At 32.8% G+C, this 20,682-nt stretch overlaps 3 protein-coding genes across 3 annotated transcripts; all 3 read left to right on the top strand.

Annotated features, from left to right (window-relative positions):
- Positions 1 to 121: 121 nt before the first annotated feature.
- Positions 122 to 7,399, top strand: LOC111696601 (uncharacterized). Its single transcript, XM_023466241.1, has 12 exons — positions 122 to 672; positions 2,135 to 2,204; positions 2,820 to 2,907; positions 3,082 to 3,146; positions 3,862 to 3,921; positions 4,391 to 4,410; positions 4,823 to 4,899; positions 5,414 to 5,473; positions 5,802 to 5,863; positions 6,427 to 6,466; positions 6,564 to 6,621; positions 6,987 to 7,399. The coding sequence occupies exons 1-12, from the start codon at positions 609 to 611 to the stop codon at positions 7,118 to 7,120; spliced, it is 798 nt and encodes a 265-aa protein (XP_023322009.1). The 5' UTR covers positions 122 to 608; the 3' UTR covers positions 7,121 to 7,399.
- LOC111696619 (uncharacterized) lies at positions 7,201 to 20,352 on the top strand. Its single transcript, XM_023466274.1, has 6 exons — positions 7,201 to 7,215; positions 7,666 to 7,722; positions 7,784 to 7,825; positions 8,272 to 8,335; positions 8,569 to 8,630; positions 19,570 to 20,352. Exons 1-6 carry the CDS (start codon positions 7,201 to 7,203, stop codon positions 20,335 to 20,337), a joined length of 1,008 nt encoding a protein of 335 aa, XP_023322042.1. The 3' UTR covers positions 20,338 to 20,352.
- LOC111696606 (uncharacterized) lies at positions 10,036 to 17,809 on the top strand. Its single transcript, XM_023466248.1, has 9 exons — positions 10,036 to 10,198; positions 11,638 to 11,753; positions 13,073 to 13,141; positions 13,524 to 13,619; positions 14,324 to 14,411; positions 15,109 to 15,184; positions 15,414 to 15,834; positions 15,942 to 16,018; positions 17,327 to 17,809. The coding sequence occupies exons 1-9, from the start codon at positions 10,063 to 10,065 to the stop codon at positions 17,607 to 17,609; spliced, it is 1,362 nt and encodes a 453-aa protein (XP_023322016.1). The 5' UTR covers positions 10,036 to 10,062; the 3' UTR covers positions 17,610 to 17,809.
- Positions 20,353 to 20,682: the final 330 nt, after the last annotated feature.

Below are 20,682 nucleotides of genomic sequence, written 5' to 3' on the forward strand. Positions count from 1 at the left end.
TTTGCAACTATTATTTGTCAGCTGGCATTCTTTTATCTTTGATCTTTCTTTGTTTTAAAACAAAAAATGATTTTATGTTTGCTCATCAGTCAATTGTAGAATTAAAAAAAAACTATATTCAATCTTTGTTAGGAAAAAAATTTTGTTTTAAATTTTATTTTAGGCTAAAAAGGTTTATGCTCAAATTAAAAGATTTTGAGCTCCTGTGATCGTTATACCAAGAAGTAACAACTTAACAAGATGCAACACGTTTTGAGCCTCATGGTCTTGCACAACATTTATTAATGCATGTCGTGTATCATTCATCAAATTATGTTTTTATTTGGAACCACATGGATGTTTTATGTTCTACCATAGGTGATCCGTTTTTATTAAAATTATAGCATGAGAAAGGAAATATTCTTTTACTACTGGCCTGGGGGGTTTGTTATGAATTTTTTTTGTCATTGTTATTGTAGTTCCTAGAATTGCATTGAGCTTAAGTAAAATAATGAATATTGTCAATTTCGTATTTTGTAAACATTTACATAGTTTTTGTACAAAATTATTTTCTGTTTTCAATTGTTGATGTTATTATTATGCGATTAAAGTTAGATTAATTGTTGTTCATGTTTTTCTTTTGTTTCAGATTGAATAAAATGTCGTCGCGGGAGAGACCAGTTTTATTTTTGTGTAAGTTCTTGTTAAACTTTCAATACCAAAGTAAATCATAAGCCGCCTCTGAAATCCGGTTCCGTGGCTTTACATACATTTCCGAATCCAAAGGCCAAAGGGGATGGTGGAGATGGCACATTTGATGTAAGGGGGGGGGGCATGCCTTAATTTTTAGCTCAAATCTTCCAATTTTTTGGCTGTACGCCTAATTAATGTTCGAAATTCCTAAAATAAAATCAAATTAAATTTTAATGACCTCCAGAAATAGAAAATATTTCAACTATGGCTTTATGCATATCTAACGAAAGCTAGGAACCCCAGGAATACAGTTGCAGCAACGAATCCAGTGTTTGATGTTCTACTGACCTCTAATGACCTAAATGACCTAAAAAATTAAAATGTTTTAACTATGGCTTTATGCATATCAAACGAAAGCTAGGAACCCAGGAAATACAGTAGTAGCAACAAATACAGTTTTTGACCTTCGAATGACCTCTTACGACCTCAAATGACCTCCGGGAAAAAGAGTGAATCAAGCCTTAATCTCTAAATCCAACATTCAAAAGTTTCCAGCTAACAAAAAAATATTTGAGCCACGGCTTTAAGTTGAGACGCGGCTTTAATATCATTTGTTCCACTTAAAATTGTATTCAATGTTTCAAGATTTAAGTCGGCGCTCTATTAAAACCGGTTTTTTTGCGGATTTGAGACGCGGCTCAAATTCATTAAATTCGGACCATGGATGATAATTTGCTAAATCATAGCGGACCCGGACCGCAATGTCAGTGTTTAGAAATTGTTGGTATTGTGTCTGAACATGATTGAGAAATCCTGACAAAATTAAGTAAGAATTTGAACTCCTTGAATTTCTTTCTTGTTAGACTTTGACTTCTGGAATTAGAAGAAAAATGTTTACCTAAGTGTAACACTAAGACTATCTTTCTTTTCTGATAAACTAATATATACAAGAGATGCGAGGACGGACATGACGGAACTAAAAATATCAAGATCTGTAAGTTAATTTGTCCTTTGCAAATGATCTTGTTATCCTTAAAAAAAATATGTGTTATAGGGGGAAAATACAGTTTTATCGAAGCATACATTGTTACCTATAATAAATAAGACTTCAGAGACGACTCTAATGAATTTATATTGCCTGTTTCCATATATTCACGTTTCCCTCCACCTTTAAACTTGATCGTTTCCCCCCCAATCATTAAACGAAAATATTTAAGACAGAGCACTTAATTTACCCTTAGTTCATATTATACGAGTTCCAGGTCGTCCTTACAGTTTCATTCTCTGTTGATAATGGTATCCAGTGTATTGTGTATAATCTTTCATATTTAATCCTATCATTCAAAGCTGCTCTGTAAGTATAAATGTCACACGTTTGTTACGAACTGCCAGCTATTTTAGGGACACGTAGAGCAGATTTTAATACTTGGAAGTTCAAAAAAATTGATTAATATACGTTAAGGCGGGGATGAGAAGTTTGGTCTTGGGGAATTCAAAAAATTAGAAAAACTCGCAATACAAATGAACGTCAGGTAATTGTTTTCAATAATATGTTATCGTTTTGCTATATTGCAGTAGTGTATATTTCTTATTTCTTATTAACATTATGTTTGCGCGGGAGTGGAAAAAAAATTTTGAGATTTTTATTTGCTGGATTTTGAAAAAAACAAATGATTTATAAGGAAAAATAAAAAAATTGGGAAAAGTATCTTACAGGATGGATTTGGATAAATTTGAATTTTTTGAACCCAGATCATCCTCCTTCCCCGTGCATTGGCATGGGGGGGTAATATTCTTAAAATGATACGCCTCTGTAATATAATTATTGACATATTTCTTCTTATTTCTACTGTTTACTATAAAGAACATGTTAAATTAGTATTGAAGTTAATTTTACCCATAAAAGGAGTCCTTAACCTTAGACGGTTATATAAATTTGAATTTTTAGTAGAGCTTATCTTGACCTGTTTTTTTTTGTTCTTCACTTTCAACTTTTAGTGTCCCTCAGTTTAATTTTCAGCGTCGGAACAATAGAAGTGCAGAACTATTCAACCAATGTATATACACAAAGTGGCTAACAAGCGCGCAGACAAAATAATAAACAAAAAATGACGAAAATGATAAATATAATTTGTTATTATGTTAAGAGTGTATGATAGATCTCGGAAGTTTGACGATAATGTAACTCATGTTATCTATCATTCTATCGGAAATGCTCCACAGCTAACAAAATCGGTAATCTCATAGATTTTAAGGGATAGGATAGAAAAAGAAATCTTTTATTTTTTTGGGAGGCGGGGTGGTTAAACATGTATTGAGAATAAAATTAATGCTAGGAGTTTTTTCCTCCTAATAATTTCTTGAATACCACTGATCAAAAATGATAGAACTAAATTGTAAAGAATTTAGGTGATGTGTGGACTGGCTGCTGGGAAATGGGTAGTGTACCACAGTTTTCTCGTCAAGAGTGCGAGGTTGTTTATTTATTGTGTGGTTTAGAGTTCAGTTCAGGGGTGTAAATTTTCTTTGAAAATAATTCCGTCCCCCCTTTTTAAAAATAGTTTTTTTCCCCCAGATATTTGATATTTCAGGGTTTCTTGAGCTGAAATAGAAAATATGGAAAATATTTACAAGGGAAAACGAGTTTATTGGGTGGCGGTATCTAAAAGGATGAAATTATAATTTATACACATGATGTTTACATGCCTATTGATTTCCAAGTTTTTATTTTTCCCCAGATTATTACTTATCATCTTTAAATTCTTAAAAATATAAACCCCGGGTTCGATCTGAAGTTGCTTAAACTGTTAAAAAGGAAGCTATGGTAGATTTTTTGTTATTTTTTAAGACATTTAAAATCTGCAATTATTATTTTTACGTTTTTTTTTCGTCCAGGTGAATCGTTGCTAGCTTGTTTGCAATTTTTTTTGAGATTTTCAAAGGCCTGATTGGGTATTTCTTTATATGAAACCATAACATTGCGCCCTCATTTGTACTGAAACTGGTCTTTAAGGGCGCTTCGCGTCCATCATCGTTAGCAACTTTTAATTGTGGCTCTATTTGTAGCACCTTTCCGTGTACACTATAAAAGAATAACAGAAAAAAGTTCGCGGATTCAATAAAATTGTTTGTGGATTTTCAAAATTTGACAAGAATCAAAAATGTCTCACCTATGTACTATAATTTTAGGAAAAAGAGTTGGACCAACGAGAAAGCTCATTTACCCTACCCTGCTTGTGTAGAACTAAGGTATAAAATCCAAGCTTGCAACTTTTAAATGGACAGGATCAGTTGAACCTGATCCGAGCTTGCAACTTTTAAATGAACAGAATGGGTTAACCATATTTTTTTTCAAGGGGGAGAACAAATTTATCTCTTTATTTTCCAAAATTTTATGACGTGTTTTGTGTAACTTGTTGAAGGACCCACGGGAAAAATCATATAATTTTTTAATACATGTAAAACTGTAAATCAAAATGTAAATCTGTCCAAGAGAGGACAATAAGATATATTTTACTTTTGGAATAGTATTTTTAAATGAAAGAACTATAATAAAATTCCATAATATTATTACTTAGCAAAAATCCGTTATCAAGCGGTTGTAAAAATGCAACTTTTTAAAGTTATACGAACACACTAAAAAAATAAAGCTAAAATAATAAAAGATTTTGATATTGAAATATCACCAAAATTGTTAATAATATTATTCTGACTCCAGGAAAACAAACGAGATTTCAGGAAAGATTTTGATTGAAATTATAAAAACATGTTTTTTTTTTCTTCCCTTTTTTTTTAGCTAAATTTGGAACCACATGGATNNNAACTGGATTTTTTTGGTAGAAAAAATTAGAAATGCTGCAATGACGAGTTTTAATTAAAAAAATTCTAAACGTCATGAGTCCGCGATAATTTGTGTATGAGTGGTGTGGTGGGGATAAATGACTGTAAAACATACTTACCCTGCATTTTATTCAATCCGACTTCTTTGTTTAATTATCAAGATAGTCCTGTGAGGGTTTCATAGTGCCCACATTAAACTTAATCTTAAATCTCTTTAATATCAATCAAATTAATTATTCATGTTCAAGAATTACACCCAGCGGGGGGGGGGGGGTCATGTAGAAACTCAAATCTATCCTTGAAACGCCAGGACCTTTTATTCACATGAGAGCAGTTATCATCAGCAATAATGATCTCAAGGTTGAAGCGTACACTTCTATTATCAAGGTAATTAGACATTTCGAAGAATATTTTGATTAATAATAGATCTCCCAAACCTTGGAACAAACTGTAAACCATCCTGCCCCCTCGGACCCCACCTGTAAACCATCCTGCCCCCTCGGACCCCACCTGTAGACCATCCTGCCCCCTCGGACCCCACCGCACAGTAAAATTTGATTGGATAAACTAATCTTAAAGCATTGATTTAAATATTTCTGACGTTTGTTTTGTTTCAATTTGTGTTCTTAAAAATTTCTAAAAATCATTGAGCAAGTTTTTAAATTCAATACAAATCAAATTTAATACTGAATCTTGAAGTTTTGATTTCTATGATCTTATTTGTTAGGACTAACTCAAAATATTTTTTTTTGAATGCTTGATACAAATAACAATTTGGCAACCCAATTAAAAATGTTAAAAATTAATCTGAAATGAAGGAGAAATGAAGAGAATTAACGATTTCCTTATAATAGTGATGGATAATAAAATTATTATGATAATATATTTTATTATTATCTAGGCAGGCGGAGGGATCGTTTATGACAAGATCAAGGGGATAAGAGATCTGTCCGGTAGAAAGGTTAAAAATTATTTTAAATTAATAAAATAAATGTTAAATAAATAAGATAATATTTGATGAAAATAATAATGGAAAATTGTATTTTTGGAAAAATTTGATGATCAAATTTAACACTATATGGTAAAAAATTCTTCTTAGGTTGTGGGGAAAAATGTCTAAACCGGCAAATTTTGAATAAATTTTTAACCTCTGTTTGATATGTTTCTCCAGGTTTTTCCTTCACTTAAAATTCAGAGATGTAAATATATTTTAAATGATTTTGAAAGAAAATATATGTAGTATCACATTACTTTATATTGGGCATATATCAGTGTGAATATATATCTAGTGGCAAAGGGGAGATTTAACACATGTTCTGCTTGATCTGGCATTTATGAAACCGATGCATAGGTAATATTCAGAGGCGTATTCAGGGGGGGGTATGGGGGCTAAGCCCCCCCCTGGACCAGAGAAATTTATTGATTTTAGGGGGTTTTCAGGCCCCAACGGGTGCTGAGCCCCCCTGGAAAGAGAAAAATTTAAGCCCCTCCTGGACAAATTCCTGAACACGCCCCTGGTAATATTTGTTTTAATAATCAATTCATCCGTACATGTACCTGAAAATGTTGATAAAAAACCTAGCGTTTTAAATTTAACGGATTTCGATTATCTATAATCCAGTGTTTAGTATCCGGATCCGTTGAATGCGTAACATTTTAGCTTCTTACATCTGGCTCCGCAAAGAAATATGCGGATCCAGATCTAAGGGGCAAAATGAAATGTTCATGACCTGGAAAATGAAATGTTCATGACCTGGAAAATGAAATGTTTATGACCTGGAAAATGAAATGTTTATGACCTGGAAAAGAATTTGAATTTTTTTCATAGAATATCCAGGAGTTGGACTCGCATCAGATTGAAATGGATCCTAAGCACTGATAAAATTAAATTATTTATTGTAAAATTATATTTAGGTTCTACGACCTGCTTGCAGATTTCATCCAAACATCTAAGGAAACTAAAATATAAAACTTTTTCAAGCATTTAATTTTAAACCATGCAGTTGTTCTTAACATTGTCTAACTTTTTAGATAAATATTAGCGTTTGCAGGTGTTGGGAAACGTAAGGTTCTTATACTCTAAATATATTCCTGAATATCTACGAGAAGGTAATGCTACGTTTTATTTGTTCAAAGGGACCATTATAAATTTATCTATTCAACTTTGATCGATCCATAACTTGACTTAAATGCAAAGTTTTGGATTTGAACGCCGACTCAAAGTTAGATTGTCTATTGTCCAATAATAGAAATAACAATTATCACATTTTGCTTATTTGTAGTTTTTACTCCTCGTTCTAAAAGTCGTCTGTATTTTTTTTTGAAATCTTTCAATTTTTTTTAATATTTTAAATTGGAAAAAATTCCCTTTTTAGGGGGGGGGGGGGGTCATGCACTTGGATCTTCAATTTTTATTTCCGGCAGGCTATTTCCCTTCCCGTCCATATCTGGTTTATAACAATTGTATACTCTAGGTGGTCATGTGAAGGAGGATAGGTTTGATCTTCTTAAACCCGGAGTACTGTCCGGGTATCTACGACGGGTAAACCAAGACGGATTTATCCGTTCTTCTCATACCTGTATATCATTGTCTTGTGCATTCACTTAAAAAAAGAGGTTATCAACGTATTTTTAAGATCCTCTTTTTTAACGGAGGTATCTACACGCAACTTTTCAATATTAAAAAGTATGCCGGGCATGATTGTTAATAAATTATGACATTTCATAAATAAAGGGTTACATAAAATAATGTGAATAGTCTTTTTAAAAGCATGTAATTTGGGCTGAATTAAATAAATTTAGGTTTTGTTGAAAATAAACTATTTGGTGGTTTTGATTATCGAAACAATATGTATTTACCGGACTTTTTTGTAAATTTTAATATTATTTTGAACATTGTCGTCTGAAAAAATATCTCTTTTATATTTTTAGTCAACTTTTTTCACTTTAAATCGTATATACTCTCTAATTCGCGATTTAAAAAAAAACCTGAAAGATACTATGAAAAACATGTTTGGGAAGGGAAATAATTTTTCAACAAAATACATAAACATTTGTCCTTTATGATGTTAATTTTTTCCATCTAGTTTCTTTTTTTAAGTTGAGGATTTTATTTTTAAGTTATGGATAAGAAAATATATTGGATTGAACTAGGTTTTGTTTCAAAAGTATGCATCAGAGAGACGGGACCAACAATATCAAGGACTAAAAGTAAGTATGTTTGAGAAAAAGTTTTTCTTGTTTTTAAAAATTAAATTATTTAATGTTTCAGAATTATACGGCATTTTGCAGAACACAAAAGAATCAGTTGAAAGTAAGTAAAACTTTGACTACGCATTAAAATACATGATTAGTGAGTTCAAGGATATAATGCAAGGAAAGTTAATTGCCGTTGCGTATTCTCTGCGTCCATATTGAAACCAGCTCTCTCTGGGCGGAATTCGTAAACAAGAATAGATGCATCAGTGTTTCTCTGATATCCGAGGAGGTTAAAAGCTTTAAATTTTGATAATTTTGATAATTTACATAATAGTTTCCTATGACCAGAATATTTCATTGATTTTTATGTTAAAGATTAATACTTTGTCAGGCTTTAACATCTGTCTTGTGTTTACATTACCGCCCAGAGACAGTACACTGCAGTACAAAAGATGCGTACACCTCTGAAATAACTTTCCTTGCATTATAATCTTGAGTGAGTTATATTCTTGTCAGATTTATAGAAGTGTCCTAAAAAATCGAAAATTAAATGTATTTTAGGAGCCATCTCCTGAAATTGAGATAATTGATGAAGTGGGAAAATCTGCTCCTCTTGTGGAATTAGGAACGCATTTTCACATTTATGATTTGTCCTTTAAAAAAATTTAATCATTTACTTGTGAAAGTTAAATTATTAATTATTTTGAAGCATGATTTTTCAATAATATTATTTATTTATTTCAAAATCAGCAGGAATTCTTTTTAAGTCAAATATTTAACAATCAAAACTCTTTTTGATAAGTAATTACTTTAATATTACTTTTTGACAGTTGGTTGAAAAAGTAGGATTATTTACAGAACCTGTGGATCTTGATTCATCTGTGGAGGTCTCAGATAAAGAAATATCAGAAGATGAGGAGGTTGATGATCATAGTTTTTATGGGAGGAGGGGTTTGATTGGTATAGGATGTAGGCAATGGAGGGGGGGGGTTGATTGGTATAGGATATGGGGGTCATGCACTTGGATCTTCAATTTTTATTTCCGGCAGGCTATTTCCCTTCCCGTCCATATCTGGTTTATAACAATTGTATACTCTAGGTGGTCATGTGAAGGAGGTAGAACTAAGGTATAAAATCCNAAGAAGGTTGTTCTCTCCGCGAGGATTTGATTAACCCCATTTCTACATATTTTTATTTTTATTTCAGTGGTGGAGATTGGTTTACAAGTAGGACCTCGGCTTGTGGACTCTATGCTTGTTGCTATGCAAGGTTAGTTTTAATTTTTATCTTGCGCTTTTTATCTTGAATCTGGACAAACTCATTCAAAATAAGAACTTGATGGAAAAGAATAAACAATTTTAAAATAAAAAAGTTTTTGTTTAAATTTTCTACAAAATAAAATTCCTAAAAATAATTTTTGTTTAATGCAAATTTCTTGAAATACATTTTCCTTGATAACAATTAAGACCTGACGAAAAGATTTATCAGATTTGGTTGATCCATGTCTTAAATATCCTTGTGGGTAGTTGCCCTGCGGCTAGGACTTTTGGGGAAATGTATCATTTACTCTCAGAAAAACTAGAACCAATCGAAATTTAAACCCCCAAGGGATTTTATAATAAACACGAGGGTGAAGTTTTTTTGGTATGCAACAATTTCCATTGAATCCTGCTAATCTTAAAACTTATTTATGCAGGTTCATTTTAAAACGAGCTTCTTATGAAGATATAGTAAATTGATAAAACTGGCCTGTATACTGTTTATTGATCTCTTGAGTGCTTTAGTCCCATGCTTAGTCTGTAATTTAAAACAAATATTAATATTCACAGGGTAAACATAAACCCACAGACAACCATTCTTATCTGGAAGCAAAGATTAGTAGTACTTTCCCTGCTTGTGATTATGTATAACATCCACAAGTACAAATCACAACAGTATTACTATACACAGAGATACAGATTAACATTCATACTATTTCCTTTCCGGATATTATTGTAGGCGGTCTAGGTTGCCCAAGATGGGGCTTCCTGCATATCTCATCTCACATCTCACACATCTTATATATAATATTTTAGTTTTTAAACTTCACATTTTATGCAAAAAGAATTTAACAAAACATAATCTCTCACGACGATCCTCAGTAGTCAAAATCCTTTAATATATATCTATTATCAATATATATAAATCAATTCCTGACATCAATTGAATCATGATCAAAGTTGTTAGTACCCAAGATAAATACGGTCAATTACACAATTATTCCAAAGTTTGTAATAATTTTATATTCAAATTATTTGCTGAAACAGAATTGATTAAATATGACTTGTTTAGATCCTTTGTTTGTTCAGATTTATGAAAACCTGTGAGAATGATGCGTTATCTTACTCTAGTCCAGCCATTGCAAACTATTCCAAGGAGTATCCTTTGGTTCGAACCAAGGTTGCCCCATCAGACATTAATGAAACCCATCTTGTTTCAGAAATCTCAGGTAGAACACTTGAATAAAGATAGAAATACCCATTAAAATGCTTGAACATTCAATTTTGAATATTTAAACCGAAAGTCAGGAAATAAAACCTGCTATGTTCAGTGAGAACTAGCAACTTCAATCAGGGACCGATTTTCTTTTACTTTTTATAATTCAGAAAAGCTGAAAAATTTGGATTAAGGGTAAAAATCAATTTTAGTAGGATAAATTTGAAAATATATTAAAAAGCACTAGTAAAGAACAAAACAAAAATTCTTGCTAATGTTAAAGTTTTCATTTTTTTGTAGAACGACCGTTTCTTTATGAAAACGATGACGAAAAGTCGAAAACGAAGCGATCGTTTTTAAAAACGATCATTTTTTTAAAAGTTCGTTTTTTAAAAATTGTCGTTTTATAAAACTCGTTGTTTCGTTAACGATCGTTAACGAAGGGAGAAAACCGACCTGAAGGGCATCTGTACTTATTAATGAGTAGTTTTTAAGAAAATATCAAGAAGTTTTAGTGATCCCACAACTGTTTAAATTCATGTAAGACGACATTCAATAAAGTTGCATGTAATTTTTTTTTCAAAAGCGATCGTTTTTCCAAACGTTGTTTCGTTAATGATCGTTAACGACGACCCTTCGTTTACAATCGTTAACAAAATTATAAATAATTTTTTTCTTTAACTATCGTTTTTTCAAAAGAGAACGTTTTTTAGGAAACAATCGTATTAAAAACTGTTGCAAATCGTTTTATAAAAAACGATCAATATTCGTTTTTTAAAATTTAAAACGATTGAAAAACGAAACAAAAAACGATCATTTAACGATCGTTTTCAAAAACGTTTAACAACCCTAAATGTAGGAATGATCTGTCTAAGGTCACTGATTACGGTACATTTGTAGAATTTCGATATTTTAAGAATTGGTCGAGTTTAGGCCCAAAAACGGGTTTTTTTGGACTCAAACAAATTTCCCCTCCTTAAAACCGTTTTTTGTCACTAACTTTATTTATTAACTGATTTAAATGTTTTTTTTTATATTCAGTGTTCCGGATCTTTTGATTCCCATAAAGTCATATTTTGACCCCAAAAAAGTGTCTCTTGCAATAGTCACGTTAATCCAATTTTATCGTCATAAAACCAGGTTTCGTCCGCGTAATATGGACTTGAGAGAACACTGTTCTCTCTTAAAGACGTTTTAATAACCAACATGTAAGGTATTCTGGCTGGAGAAAGTGGAATTTCCGAAATCGACCTTCCTTACTGTACAGTTAACATGAATTGGTTTGAAGTGCTTTTAAAGGGTTACATTTTACTGTAATCTGTACATGTAATAAGATTTTTTATTTTAAGTCATGTTCCTAAACTGCCATAAAGCAGTTTACGCAATCAACAAACCATTAACAGTCTGCGACTTCAATGGATTTAATTAGTTTTTAACTTTGGTAAATTTTAGACGAGGAATCTGGGATTTATCTTCAGATTGAAACAGTTCGTCTCTCCTGGTTTAAAAACCAGTACCTTGATAAGTTCACGTTCAACTTTGTATTCCGGAGAGGATTGCTCTTCCAGGTGGGCTGATAGACTCGATAGACTGTTAGTATTTTCAAGAAACAATATTCGCCTTATGTTGGCTGTCGACTATTAGTATTTTCAAGAAACTATATTCGCCTTGATAGACTCGATAGACTGTTAGTATTTTCAAGAAGCAACATTCGTCTTATGTTGGCTGATAGACTCGATAGACTGTTAGTATTTTCAAGAAATTATATTCGCCTTATGTTGGCTGTCGACTATTTACTCTAAATGTTAACTAATGACATTTGATATACAATGCGGACAATCAACTACTGCAAATCCTAACAATTAATTATAGATTTTGTTTATTACTGTTTGTTGACTATTTGACTCGTTGTCTTTGATTTCTGACTTTCATTTACTTCTCACTGTTACCTGTCCAGTGTCCACTATTCACTGTTACCCCGTCCACTTCTCACTTCTTACTTTGTACTTTCCACTACTTACTCCTTATTTTGTACTTTCCACTATTCACTGCTCGTGTTCTCACTGTTACCTTTTCAGCACTCACTTCTCATTGTTACATGTTCACTATTCTCTTCTCACTATTACCGGTCCACTACTCACTTCTCACTGTTATCTGTCCACTACTCAATTCTCACTGTTACCTGTCCATTTCTCTCTGTTACCTGTCCACTACTCACTTCTCACTGTTACCTGTCCACTACTCACTTCTCTCTGTTACCTGTCCACTACTCAATTCTCACTGTTACCTCTCCATTTCTCACTGTTACCTGTACAGTATACACTACTCACTTCTCATTGTTACCTGCCCACTACTCACTTCTCACTGTTACCTTCCACTACTCACTTCTCACTGTTACCTGTCCATTTCTCAATGTTACCTGTACACTACACACTTGTCAGTGTTACCTGTCCATCACTCCATTCTCACTGTTACCTATCCATTTCTCCTTGTTACCTGTCTACTACTTACTTCTCCTTGTTACCTGTCCACTACTCAATTTTCACAGTTACCTGTCCACTACTCACTTCTCATTGTTACCTGCCCACTACTCGCTTCTCCCTGTGACCTGTCCACTACTCGCTTCTCCCTGTTACCTTTCCACTACTTACTTCTCTCTGTTACCCGTCTACTACTCACTTCTCACTTTTACCTGTCCATTACTCACTTCTCTTTGTCATCTATTCACTTCTCACTGTTACCTGTCCACTTTTCACTTCTTTCTTTGTACTTACTTAGTTGGGTGTTAGCTGCAGACTGATAAAAAAAGTTTTTTTCTACTTTAAACCTTGATGAAAAACAACATCTAAAGATCAAATTAGAAGGTTTCCATCTTATCATCATTCAGACTGATGCTGGCTTGTGCCTAGAAGCCTACAGGTTTATCTCAACATACACATTCCTTAATCTTACAAAGGTGAGATTTTTCTTAGACAATTAATTACACAGATTACGGCTCTAAAGCCACAGAAACAAAAACACAATTAGAAGTTGCATTTTAAATATATTAAAAGAAAAGGAGTTGAGTATTTGTAACAAACTCTGATTTGTTACTCTCTAAATCGTTGCAACCAAATGTTGTGGAATGTAGACGTTTGATAGTTCAAACTTCTGTTAGATGAAATAATCTAAGTTTGAAATATCAAAGGTTTACACCATCAGTTTACAAAGATAAAGGGATTTTAAAATCTTACGTTGTGGCGCAAAGACTCAACTCCTTTGTTTACAAATTTGTAAATCAAATTTTGTTTAGTATTTGTTAAATTTAATTTAATTACATTTGGTTTTGCCTTGTTCAGGTGAAAGAGGAGAGAACAAAGTTCATGGAAAGGGTACTTTCCTCAATATGCAGTCATACGTCTCATAACTTTGATCTCAACAATATACATGACCAGGAAAATCGATGATATTCGAATTCAGACTAATATTGAAAAGGATAAACTCATCTACCAATGTTCAATCTAAAATACCTTAGGCCACTTATTTCCGTGAGGAGAACCTTTAGTTCTTGATCTTTCCGTTTATTTATTTAGAACAGGTACTTTTAGAGACTATCAACATAATTTCAGAAGACCCTACATTAAAGAATAAGGTTGCACGATTCAAAATAGTTCCTGGTAGACCTTCTTCTCAGCCAAATGTTGATTTTTAATTTTTGGTTTCTCTTTGAAAAGTGAATTGCAGATTTATCTAGCTGAGACTAATATTCAACACAGTTTAAGATAGAAGAATAACATTATCTCCATAATAGTTTATCAGATAAAGAGTTGCGTGCACAGGGGGGAGCGATGGCCACTCACCCCCTTAGCCAAACAATCTAGGGAAAAACAGTTAAACAATGCATTCAAAAAAAATTTCCTGGGCCACTCCTCTTTATCAGTAATGACAAATTTTCCCGATTTTGGATTTTTGTTTCTTATGAATTTCTGAAATATTGTTAAAATATAAGGTATGTCTGAGGTTTTATTTGTAATCAAAGATTATATTATTAAATTTTTTTTTTCTTTTCCCTATCCGAATTTAACCCGTTTTCTCCTCCAGGATTAGGTAGCGAAATCATACCCATTATCGTATTGAGAATATCATCCCCCTGGTTCAGGCCAAGATTAAACAAGTATTCCTTGAGATTACAGGAACTGTTATTAAATCTACAGCCGACAACAGTAAACTCGAGAATGTTGGTCTAGGTACGTTAAAACTAGTTGATTTTGAATCTTATGTACAGTTTACAGTTACAATGTACATATCTTTTTTGTGTTGTATTTAATGAGATTCAGCAAACATACGATTCAGATTATGATCGTCACTCTCCTGCATTTACAGTACATATAAAGTATCGAGTAGAATACTTGAATTTACAGTACATATAAAGTATCGAGTAGAATACTTGAATTTACAGTACATATAAAGTATCGAGTAGAATACTTGAATTTACAGTACATATAAAGTATCGAGTAGAATACTTGAATTTACAGTACATATAAAGTATCGAGTAGAATACTTGAATTTACAGTACATATAAAGTATCGAGTAGAATACTTGAATTTACAGTACATATAAAGTATCGAGTAGAATACTTGAATTAGTAATCATAAGATACTTTCAGTCCTGGTATTTCCAAAATGTGGTCTTCCTTTTTTGTGCTTTCAAAATTACCGAAGACTTTTGTTCAGATTTCGACAATTTTTGTTTTATTTAATATATTGAAATCTTAACGGAATTATTTATATCTTCAGAATTCCTAAAGGCACAAATTTATTGACCACAATTTGGAAATAAAACCGGGAGTATCTTGTAATTGCTGTTTCAAGAATCATACATACTTAATCAAACGAATCGGTTGTTTTTTTAAAAAGTTTAATTTGAATTTATTTCGAACTTTAGGACCAAAGTTGGCGCTAACAGCTTTAGTGAATATTGCTCAGAGAGATTTCATTATATGGTGGAGATTCTGCCGAAGGTATTGATAGTACTAATATTTAATCAACATAGAATATTAAAAGAATTATTGAAAACGCAATTATTGACTTAAATCATTATGAGCTTATTCATTATAACTTCAGAGAAATTGAGAGTTTATTAATGTCGTCTTGGCAGTTTTTCTTTCCTAAACTGACGGAGTAAACCTGTTTTGTTACTTAGTGATGAGCTTTTAGAGTTTGCGTTTTTAAACGATTCTAAATTTTTAGGTCTAAGACAACGTCAGAGGAGAAATGTATTCTATATTACCTTCTTCATGGTGGGTCAAATTTACTTCAAGGATTTAAGGAAGCTGTTTTATCTCTCTACATCACCTTCCTCAAGCATGATTTGAGTACAGAACTTCCTAGACGTCTGCTCGCTATGACCTGCCTGCTCCAGACCCATGTTGACCGGAAGCAGGGTTTGCAGAGTCTAGAAGACAGGTCCAAGGTTGAACTGGCGAAAAAGATCTCCAACGTATTACAAGAGGTTGGATTGAGTCCCACTACTCTATACACAGAGTTAGCTCTGCTCCAACCTAACTGGTTGTCAGCTATGGTTTCCTCGTTCATGTCGAGCTCTAACCTAAATATCAGGTCTCTCAATGACAGGATGAACAAACTAGAATTAAAACAAGACGAAAGCGAGGTAAAATTTAAGTAATTATCTCTCTTTATCTCATATTAGAAGTTTATTTGGAACTGTCCCCTCTTTATTTTCATGATATTAATTTTATAATAATTTTACATTTGTAGATTGAGAGACAGAGATTGATTCTGGAGAATGGTTTACACAGACTGACTGCGTGTACCAACGTACACAGCATATACAGGTATTCTATAAAACCTGTGTGCAAAGAATATTAGAATCTTCATTAGACGTTATTATTAACTATTCTCTTCGAGCCGCCACTTAACAGAAATTTTCGCATTTTGAGTATATTTTATCTTACATCCTATTTTAAATCAATGATATTTTTTAACAAACACTAAGTTATTTTTGTGACACAAAATTAAATAATGATTAAGACAACTTAACATGATAAAATTTTAAGTTTACTTATATTAAATATTGTTGGGTTCTCGCCTCCTGAAATCACGAACTTGTTTTAAATCAATGACTGAATTCATATTCGCCTGTCACTTAAAGAATTTTGGTAGAAGCTCCAATATTAAAGAGTGATTATACTGCTGTTTGATTTACGTACAGTATGTCGCACTAAGCAATAAGCATGGTAGTCTATAGATACGAGAAATATTACACGTCGTCTTGCCAAGATATATTGCGGCATTCATTCATAAACTTACTTTACCAATCCAATTTTAATTGTTAACCCTATCCCCGCTGGGGTACTTGAAAAGATTATGGATAATTGTCATGTTAAAGAGACTGAAAGGGTATTTTAATATACCCTCCGTGCAAATAAAGCTATGGCCGATTTATATTTTTGAAACTGTTATCCGATAAAGAATGTGGAGGGTTACATAGTTTTTTTTTCCTGATTTTAGAAGTGTATAAAAAAGTAAGAAATGCATATTTACAGAGAAACCACAAATGAAATAAAACAGTTTAAATAAGCAAAAACATGCATATCTCATTCATATCTGATAAGATAAAGCTTTAAAGGGTGCCGTGGTAAATTGGACATTGCCATCTTTGCATAAAGGTTCACTTGAAATTACACTTACAGCCCCTTTAAGAATAACTTTTGAAGTGTTCTTTATTTTGGAATTGATTTTTTATTATTAATGCAATGAGATGTGGCAGCTAGGAGATTACATTTGATTTAACCTCAAGTCGCCAAAATTCAATAAGATAGTGAATTCCACAGGTTAAAAGTAATTTTATGATTTCGAGGTTTTTTTCTAGTAATATTCATGGCTTATACAGGGTGTCCCACGAAACATGACAGTTGGTATAAATAGTTTAGAATGTCTTCTTCCATAATTTGATAAGTTTTTTAATACGAAAGACAATAATTGAGTCATGTAAAAAAAACTACAGGGGGGGTCAAATTGACCCCCCCCCCAGCGGGAATAGGGTTAAAATAAACCCAAAACTGTTTATCATGTTTAGTGGGACATATTTTGTCACAAGTTTTCACGTTTGCTGATGGCAAATTAACAGAAAAATGTTGAAGGGCCGAGAGACATTTTGGAGTTTCCAAAGAGGAGTTTTCTGCCTTCAACATAGCAGAAGAATTGGAATCTAGAGTCCAGGCTTTACATTTGGATGAAGTCCTGATACCCTTGGAAGAGGAGAAGGAGAAGGAGGGCGAAAAGAGGGGTGAGAAGGAGAAGAAGAGTTCCTCTCTAACTATAATTAATCAACTGCAGTTTATCGACACATGCGCAACCCGTACGAAAAAGTTAGTGGGTGCGTCGAGATCTCTTTTCTTCAAATTTGATTCGAATGACTTCTGATCATTCTCGTGGTTGATAGGAAATAGACTGTGGTTACTTACTTAAAGAATTACGCATTACATATTTGACGCATTTTTGTACCAATCAGTATTATTAGATTTTAGGAATAACAGTTTGTACGGTTATTTATGCCGTAGTCTGCTTTGTTTTTTTTTTTCAAATTGCTTAAGACTCAAAAATAAATTAAAACCTTTTAGTAATTTTGATAATATGCATTATTTATTATAAGGATCAATTACAATAAGATCACAATAATGCTCAAGCTATTATAAATTGTCAAATAGCTCATTTTTGCTTAATTGTCTTAAAAACTAGTTCAAAAATTTATTTAAACCTGTAACTACTCAGTACTCACTGATCACTTATCAGTGATAATTTCTCTATGGTAAATGAAAGCAATTTATAATTATTACCTTAAATTCTCATTGCGTATTTGTTCTTCACATAGTTCAATAATAACCATCACTAAAACATAAGAACTAAACATAATTTAAATTGTGATATTTTGGGTAATTTTTGTTAATAAATCGTATCTTTTCATCAAACAGAAACTATTCACCTGTTTTATTATCAACTAGATTTGGAACACAGCATTGCCTGGTAACTGTTTTCTCTTTAAAAGTCAACTCTCTAAATTCGCAATTTTATACCAAATAAAAAAATATTCCCGCAAAAGTGGCAAATCGGTCATGGAGTTCATGCGTCATGATCGGACTTTAAAACAAACAGATTACTACAGTATTAACTACATTATGCATTTTTCCGTTCAAGAATTATTTATAAGTATATGTTCATAGTTTCAGAACTCTAATCTCTGATTTCCAGTAGTTTCCATGTATCCTTGGTTTCCAGTAGTTCCTGTATCCCTGGTTTCCAGTAGTTTCTGTATCCCTGGTTTGCTGTAGTTCCTTTATCCCTGGTTCTAGTAGTTCCTGTATACCTGGTTCTAGTAGTTCCTGTATCCCTGGTTCCCAGTAGTTCCTGTATCCCTGGTTTCCAGTAGTTCCTGTATCCCTGGTTTCCATTAGTTCCTGTATCCCAGGTTTCTATTTGTTCATGTATCCCTGGTTTCCATTAGTTCCAGTATCCATGGTTTTCATTAGTTCCTGTATCCCTGGTTTCCAGTAGATTCTGTATCCTTGGTTCCCAGTAGTTTCTGTATCCCTGGTTTCCATTAGTTCCTGTATCCCAGGTTTCTGTTAGTTCATGTATCCTTGGTTTCCATTAGTTCCAGTATCCATGGTTTTCATTAGTTTCTTTATCCCTGGTTCCCAGTACATTCTTGTATAACTGGTTTATAGTAGTTCCTGTATCCTTGATTTCCAGTAGTTTCCATGTATCCTTGGTTTCCAGTAGTTCCTGTATCCCTGGTTTTGAAACGGTTGCTTAGTTAGCATGAGTTGGTTTGACTTTATCTAGTGTATTCCACTTTGATTTATTGTTAATATTTTCATTAGCTTTTTATTTATAGTTTAACTATAATTTTACCATTCTAAGAAGATTTTTATGAGCTTGGTGCGCTTTTTATATTCGTCTTCAGACTATTAACTTCACAGGAACTTGTTTGTGCTATGGTGGTAACTATTCATCAATAATTGAATCAAGTTGCCAATCTCTTTTAAACTGTAATTATTAAACTATACTTAACATTTAGGTTTTTTAATGATAAATAGAATAGACACTTCCCCGTTTTCTCTCAATGACAGGATGAACAAACTAGAATTAAAACAAGACGAAAGCGAGGTAAAATTTAAGTAATTATCTCTCTTTATCTCATATTAGAATGAAAATAAGAAGAGTAAGTAATCGATTAGGTAAAAAATTATATTACTTTTTTATTATGGTAAGACATTTTTTTAATTTGTTTGTTCTTTTTTTTCAAGGCAATTATTCTGGATTAAAAATAACACTTCCCAAAAAATACTGTGATTTAAGTTGACAAATTTAAGTTTTTATTCAGATTCCTGATGGAATATCTGGAGATGACGAGGTTCCTTCGGATGAAGATGAAGAAGGACATGTTGAGGATGTTCAAACCCCTACTCCGCCAATTGAGAAATCAAGTCTATCTGATAACAATAAAGATTTCACAGTCTCATTACCTTTACATACTCCATACTCTGCACCTTTGATAGCACTAGGTTCAGACAAACCCCAGTCTGTTAACTTGATTAGGGAAGATATATCTACAGCACAAGCAGCTGCTGCTGCTACTGCTACCTCTACTTCTGACGCTTCCAGACTTGAATCTTCAATGATCATAGAAACTCCTGAACATATAAATGCTTCAGAAGATTTAGGTGATGCACGGGAAGATCTGTCATTCTCTGAACCTTCAGATTCTACCTCTACTGTACCTGTAATATTTTCACCTTTGTCAGTTAATTCAGTTCTACAATCTGAATTTGATTCCTCTCTACAGCCAGCAATAAATACTAGCTCTGTACAACCAACTGTTTTGGATTCTTCCAGAACAATAACTGCAGCTAAGGCATCAACCCCTTCTTTGGTATTTCCAGTTTCATCAGAATCATCAGTACTTTCTTCCGCTGCTGCCAAACACCCGGTTCCAATTCTGTCTTTGGAACCAATATCTATAGACCCAGAGCCAATTAAATCTATATCTGCTGATGTAGTAGAGAAAGATAAAGTAATCCAGTACAACCAGGAGGTTAAAATGGCCAGATCTCGAATCCGGTCGCTGGCGAAAAATCTAAAATACAGGTAATATAATTATTTATCTAACTACCAGGATATAATTATGCAATTCCTTGAAGTTATGTGTCGGTTGACTGTTGAGGCTTGACTTTAACCTTTAATATCTAATACAGTGTATGGAAGACGACATTCAAAACTATTTATTAACTGCCATGTTTCGTGGGACACCCTGTAACTGATTTTATCTGCAAACCTTCTTTATCGTTCATTTTAAAACAGATAAATTTTGCCCCAAATCTTCCTTTGAGACGTTAGATTATTGATGCTCATAAAAGTTTGAGTCATATATAGGTCATGCGAATGGCAGCAAAATAATGGGCCCGATCGGTTCAGCCGTTTTTGTGTTTATTGTACA

This window comes from Eurytemora carolleeae, unplaced genomic scaffold, assembly GCF_000591075.1.
Source record: "Eurytemora carolleeae unplaced genomic scaffold, Eaff_2.0 scaffold185, whole genome shotgun sequence".
NCBI lineage: Eukaryota > Metazoa > Arthropoda > Copepoda > Calanoida > Temoridae > Eurytemora > Eurytemora carolleeae.

What these genes read in the sequence shown, in the direction of transcription:
- LOC111696601 (XM_023466241.1), top strand. Translation starts at nt 609, where the DNA reads ATGTTTTTCTTTTGTTTCAGATTGAATAAAATGTCGTCGCGGGAGAGA. An exon ending in CTCCACAGCTAACAAAATCG is followed by an intron (nt 2,908 to 3,081) that starts GTAATCTCATAG and finishes TAAAGAATTTAG; the next exon opens with GTGATGTGTGGACTGGCTGC. An exon ending in TCCTGAATATCTACGAGAAG is followed by an intron (nt 6,622 to 6,986) that starts GTAATGCTACGT and finishes TGTATACTCTAG; the next exon opens with GTGGTCATGTGAAGGAGGAT.
- LOC111696619 (XM_023466274.1), top strand. An exon ending in AACAATATCAAGGACTAAAA is followed by an intron (nt 7,723 to 7,783) that starts GTAAGTATGTTT and finishes TTAATGTTTCAG; the next exon opens with AATTATACGGCATTTTGCAG. An exon ending in CACAAAAGAATCAGTTGAAA is followed by an intron (nt 7,826 to 8,271) that starts GTAAGTAAAACT and finishes AATGTATTTTAG; the next exon opens with GAGCCATCTCCTGAAATTGA.
- LOC111696606 (XM_023466248.1), top strand. Translation starts at nt 10,063, where the DNA reads ATGAAAACCTGTGAGAATGATGCGTTATCTTACTCTAGTCCAGCCATT. An exon ending in TCTTGTTTCAGAAATCTCAG is followed by an intron (nt 10,199 to 11,637) that starts GTAGAACACTTG and finishes GGTAAATTTTAG; the next exon opens with ACGAGGAATCTGGGATTTAT. An exon ending in TGGTGGAGATTCTGCCGAAG is followed by an intron (nt 15,185 to 15,413) that starts GTATTGATAGTA and finishes CTAAATTTTTAG; the next exon opens with GTCTAAGACAACGTCAGAGG.